The sequence below is a fragment of the Bison bison genome, unplaced genomic scaffold, assembly GCF_000754665.1.
Source record: "Bison bison bison isolate TAMUID 2011002044 unplaced genomic scaffold, Bison_UMD1.0 scf7180017864167, whole genome shotgun sequence".
NCBI lineage: Eukaryota > Metazoa > Chordata > Mammalia > Artiodactyla > Bovidae > Bison > Bison bison.
Window position 1 is genome coordinate 5,135,354 of NW_011494739.1, and position 5,992 is coordinate 5,141,345.

Consider the following 5,992-nt stretch of genomic DNA (forward strand, 5'->3'; position numbering starts at 1 on the left):
CGACTTTTCCTGAAAGCCAGAAGAAAGGCCTTTGCATAATACTCTATAGCTGAGAATAGAGAGTAATTAAATTCTTAATTTTTAATAATTTTTAGTAATTTCCTTTGATTTCCAAGGGGAGCAGCCTTTTAATAAGATTATATTGTTGGCTAGTGAATAGGTCAACACATCTGGGGGGAAAGTAAGCATTTTGAATTAGGGTTCAAAACAAAGTGCAGCTGTTAGATCTGGAAGACTCCATACTGTCTCGTGTGTTCTCACCTCGTCCATCCTGCCTTGAGCCTGCACCCCCACTCTTTACTGCTTTCATGTTACCTATTTCTGCCATAATTTTCATATCTGTCCAGATTCCTCCCCCTAGGACAGTAAACTCTTTGAGGATTAAGCTGTTGGTTTAATTCACCCCTTGGACACCAAATGCCCAGGACACCCTGAAACATGGTGGATCTGTGGCCACATTTGCTAACACAAAGACCAGACCACTTACTGCAAACAACCAGGGGCCGGTGAATTCCATCTGGCCCTACTGTTCTAGGTGGGCTCGAGGGCCTGGCTGAGGACGGACATGACCAGTTCTGGACAGAGCGGGGCCCCAAGACCACCTGGGTCCCCAATTCTGAGCCCTCAGGGGCCCCCCTTCTCCTTTTCACCCTGGGCACCTCTCTCTGATCCTCTGACCCCTGTGGCATCTACCACTTCAACAAGACTCACTCAACCAGTCTGGGGGGATGCTTTCTGGCTGGGAGTATGGCCAGGAGGCAAGGCGGAGGCACCCGTGGGCGTGGGATGGCGCCTTCAGAAGGCTCAGGAACAGGAGCACACGTTTTATAGATGGGGTTGGGGGCAGCAGAAAAGTCATCCTCCCCTTTCCTGTCTCAGAAGGCCTTTTGAGTTGGCCCCAGCTCTGTGCTCTGGTTACGAGGGAGCCCAGACAGGAGACTTAAAACTACCCACTGTGGGTCTGGGGTTTGGACTATTTCTCTCCTTTGGTTTTGAAGGGGAGCAGGTTGAAAGGAACATGCCAGCTCCAGGGGCTGGAGGCACAAGCAGGCCAGCTTGTGCCCACTGGTCCATACAGTGCCCTCAGCCCAGGGTCGTGACTCTCAGGCCAGGCCCTCCTGCTGCCTGCCGGCTCTCCCCACCTGGCTCCTGGAAAACACTCTTCCCTGGACCCAAGTTCCCCTTACAAAGGCCATGACACCACTAACATGCCAGATGCAAACACCAGGGCCCGGCCTGGCCACAGTGCGCGCAGGCTGGAGAACCCTGCCCCAAGTCCTTTCTCAACAAGGACGCCAGGCCCCCATTTCCTGATCCCCAGCCCCACCCAGGGGGCTCCGTCCCATCCTCCCCCGGGGCCGGCCACAGGACCTGAGAAGTGTGTGGGCCTGGGCTCCGGACCACACCTGCCCTGGGAAGAGGGAGGCGTGCGTGTGCCCGTATGCGTGTGTCTGGGGGCAGGGGGGCGAGCAGTGCCTACCTTGGTCCTTGGCCTGGTAGTTGTTGCAGGTCTCGTCGGGGATGCCGTGCCGGTGGGCATACTCCCACACCGGCAGGTCATTGCCCCCCTCACAAGAGCCCGCGTCGCCGCAGTCGATCACGTGCTGCACCGACAGCAGTGTGGACGGCCACGCCCCCTTCCTCTTGATGTTGATCCGGTCTGCAGGGGCAGCAGCCACATGGGTCGGCACCCGCCTCCTTTCATGCTGTTCTGGGGGGGGAGCCCTGCATCCCGCTCTGCAGGGCGCTCCCCTCCTCCCGTGGGGCCTCTGCTCTCTCCTCATGCCCCTCTCAGCACTGATGCTGGCCCCTACTGCCAACTACCAGGACAGCTCCAGGGGAGTCCTGCCTGAAGGCTGCTAGTGACCAGCCGCCTCTAGGGCACTGGAGAGTCCAGACCAGGGGCCGGTGGGGTGACCCTTCTCATTCCCCACGCGCCTAGGCCCACACACCCCACAGGCAGCTGAGGGTGGCCACGCCCCTTTCCCTGCACATGCAGGGTCCTGGGGACCCTACAGCCAGTCCTACCCTGGCCGGCCACCTCACTTGCCACCTCCTGAGGTGATGATCCCACAACCATCCATGCTGGCCCACATCTTGAGATCCCACCTCCAAGTAGGAACTCACCAAGCCTGTTCTTTCCCTGATTACAGTGAGCAAGCAGCCAGGTCCTCCACCCCCCAGCAGCCCCCTCCAGGTGCTTCCTTCCTTCCCTCCCACAGTCCCATGCCCCCCTACATCCCTGGGGTCACCTCCCAGGCTCTGGGCCCACAGGGCTCTACATCCGCCCCTGTGACCTGCCCTCGGCCTTCTGGAATCCACAGCCAGTCACCAGCAGTGCCCCAGCTCTTTCCCCAGTGCCGGGACCACGCTCCCCCAGGGCCCTACTGCAGACACACCTCTACAGAGCCTCGCGTGGCCAACCCCTCCCCCCGACAGGTCTCCCCAAGCCCCTGCTCAGCAGCCTCCCATAGCCGTCTGCTCTCAACCCTCACAATCCCTCCCCAGCCTTGCTGACCCTCCAGCTGACATCATTTCGCCCATTAGCCCTACCCCTTAGCCCCGTTGTTACTGGACCATCTCCTTCCCGCAGTGCTGGCATAGCATAGCTCCTAAGCTGCCTGGCACATCGTTGGTGCTCAGTAAATAAATGCATTTAGTCGTGTCCGACTCTGCGACCCCGTGGACTGTAGCCTGCCAGGCTCCTCTGTCTACAGGATTCTCCAGGCAAGAATACTGGAGTGGGTTGCCATTTCCTACTCCAGGGGATCTTCCTGACCCAGGGATTGAACCTACGTCCCTTGTGCCTGCTGCACTGGCAGGGGGGTTCTTTACCACTGCATCACCTGGGAAGCCTGCTCAGTAAATACCAGCTGCCTAAATGAACTCACCGAGGTTTTACTGATTGCAGCCTCACCCTGGAAGCCCCCTTGCCATGAACGTGGAGGTTCTCCATCCTGGCCGCACGCTGGGCAAGGCCTGGAGGTGGGATGAGGGCCTCCTTCACCCCCACTGCTGTTTCCCAACCAGTTTGCACCTGACCCACCCCCGGAGGGTTGCACCTGGCACTTCCCCTTTCCGCCCCTCATCTGCCCCGCTCATCCACGGCCAGCTCGTCACCTAATGTGCGCCAGGCCCTGTTTAGTGAGCAAAACAAAGCTCCCACCCTGTGAGCTCCATGTGGTCGGGGAGATGGGCCACGGCAGCAGTAGATGCAGTGCTGCCAGGAAAAGAGGGGAGAGGAGGGGGGGTACCTACGGACAGTGGGGGGCACCCATGGGAGGGGGCAAGGGCCGGGCCTGAGGGCACCCTCCCGTTCTTCAGCTCTTGACATCCAAGCTGGGTCCCAACACCAAATAAGGAGTCAGCTAACATAGGGTCTGCAGGCAAGTCAGGGTTTTGGCTAATCTGCCCGAAGTCTTAAAACAGTTTCAAGCAGGACAGAAAGGGGCCCAGGACAGCCTGGGTCAGAGCTATTTGAGGCCTGAGGCGGGGCGGCAGGGGAGCAGCAGGTGGACCGGTCAGGCAGCTCCAACAGCAAGGCCAGGGCCCAGTTCCAGCAGAATCCTCGATATACCTTGAAGGGAGAGCCCAGCCCTATGGCCTGATTGTCTGAAGGTGAAAAACAGGTGGCCGACGTGCTTCTGGGCTTCAGCCAGAGTGAGGGAAGGAAGGTGTTCTCCTGGAGCGATCAGGAGGTTGGGGAAGAACTGGTTTGGGGGTGAGGGTGGTGGTGGAAAGGAGGAGCAAGTGAGGTTTGAGGTGTCAGGCGTCCAAGCGAGACGGAGAGCATCAGGTGGAAGTGAAGGCCAAGTCCAGCTGTAGGGTCCTGGGAACCCAACGTTCAGAAGTTAAGTTGGGAGGATGAGGAGCCCATAAGAGGGTCTGAAGGGGCCAGAGAGGCAGAGATCAGGGGCCCACCGTGACTGAAAGCCAGGAAAGCATTGGGGTGGGGGTGTCACAGATCAAGCACAATCATGCAGGGCGAGGCCGGGCGGTGACCACCTGGCCTGACCATGGCAGCCCCATGCTGGAGACCTTGGCAAGGAGCTGGAGGTGCGGCTGGAGGGGTTTGAGGAGGTAAGAGAGGAAGTGGGGGCTGCAGGCACCTCTGAGAGCCCAGAAATGGGGTGGCAGCTGGAGGCGGAGTGGGGTTCAGCAATGGACAGGGGTGGGCATTGGCAGGGGTGGCCTTGGCCAGGGGCTCAGATGCTAGACACCCAGGGATGGGAGGGCAGGAGAACTATGACCAGCTGTGGTAGGCAGCAGCTGGGCCGGCACCCTGGAAGTCCCCTTTCGGGGGCTTCTGTTTTCTCAGCGAAAGAGGAAGAGGATGTCTGCTGCTAGGGAGGACATTCGAAGGGTCGGGAGGGGGAAGCCATTGTTTGTCTGCCCAGGAGGATCCACTCCAGTCAGTGGAGGGTTGACTTCCGAACAGGGAAAGGTCAACGGACCAGACAGACCTTCCAGGCACTGTGTTCCTTTACAGATGCAAACCTTGGCTTGTGACTCCCTCCTGAGATCCCTCAGGCTTCTGCCAGGCCCCTCCCCTGGCCGCAGGGCCCCTGGTGACCTTTTCAGCTTCCCCTACCGCACCCTAAGGCCCCCCCAAAGGCCCTCTCAGTTCCTCTAGGCCAGTGAGCGCCATTCCTGCCAGGCCTTTGCCATGAGCTTTGAGCTCAAGGCCGCCCACACCCTGACTGCTTGCCCAGCCCAGACGTCTCCCAGTGGCTCCTTGGTTAAGCCTCTGGCTCCACATTCTCCAGGGGCCCTGTCCATCTCTATTCCAGTCAGCAGGGGCCTCCCCAGCTAAAAATGGGGCTCAGCCTACCAGCCCCTTCCCTCCTCCTTCCTGAAGGGTCAGAAGTACCACCCAGCCCCCAGGAGAGATGGGGCAGGGCCACCGCGGAGACCTACCAGGTGCTCCTGCTACAGTGGTGGACCCTGGGGTCCAGATCCCACCCCCTCCACCCCACTCCTCACCCTCAAGGCAGCCCAGCTTCTGGGCTCAGGTCCCGGCTGTCACTCACACTCACACAAAGGCCTAGTCTCCTGACCACTCAGCCAGGAGCCTTGGTTTCCTCATCTACAAAGTGGGAGCAATCACAGGGCAGTCAGGAACTTCAATGATACGCGGAATGTTGGCCAGCGGCAGCACCCACACTGTGGTCGGTCTGCTTAGCACAGTGCCTCAGGGGAGGAGTTTCATAGATTTCAGTGTGGAACCCCTGGGTTGCCAGAAGACCCAGGCTGGTGTGAAGTCTGCAACCCACCCTCCCAGGCAGGCCCAGCAGCCTGCTCAAGTGATGTGAACCTCTGATGTCCCCTTCCTCCAGGCCTCAAGCCTTCCGGCCCTCATTGTGGCCAGGTGGCTAAGGTCCAGACGAGAAGAAAGCTGGCCTTTCTCAATAGCCCCAGCCCAGAACAAGCATTCATTTCAAATATTAACTACCCTGAAAAGCAGCTTCACGTTCACAGGCCCAACTCCAGCAGGGGGTTGGGCGAGTCTGTGGTTTGGGCCCCAGTGGCTCAGGTCACAAGCTTTGAGACAAATAAGGGTCCTGGAGCCGTTTGTCACTGGGCATCAGTTCTGTGACCGCTGGGCACGCACAAGGCCCCAGATCGGCTCCCCAAGGCCTGACACAGACACCCCCCTCCCCATCCCAGGTTGAATCCCCGCGACCCTGGGCTGCAGCCACTCATGCTGACAGGAGGGCAGCTGGACGGGCCTCGCTGGCCCTTGACCTACCCGCCATGGCACTGGTGCTGCCATGCGCCCAGCAGGAGCCACAGTACTGGGGGATGTGCTGGTTTCTGGTGACACTGGCGTAGTTGACCCCATTCACATTGCGCCAGTCCCAGCTCTTGGGGAGATCCGACGGGGACAGGTACTCATGAGGCCGGGGGTACGTCCTAGGAACAGACACCATCAACAGAATCAGCACTGGGCACCTCTCCCCTTTCCCAGGGTTGGGGTGGGGGGGCCCAAACA

At 59.5% G+C, this 5,992-nt stretch overlaps 1 protein-coding gene across 1 annotated transcript in view; it reads right to left on the reverse strand.

Moving 5' to 3' along the window:
* CTSZ (cathepsin Z) overlaps nt 1-5,977 on the reverse strand; it is a 9,006-nt gene extending 3,029 nt beyond the window's left edge. Inside the window, exons 1-2 of the mRNA XM_010841850.1 lie at nt 5,750-5,977; nt 1,481-1,660 (exon numbers count right to left, since the gene is read on the reverse strand). Coding sequence (XP_010840152.1) covers nt 1,481-1,660; nt 5,750-5,930 — 361 coding nt within the window. The 5' untranslated portion in view covers nt 5,931-5,977. The remainder of the gene's footprint in view (nt 1-1,480; nt 1,661-5,749) is intronic.
* Between the last annotated feature and the right edge of the window lie 15 nt (nt 5,978-5,992).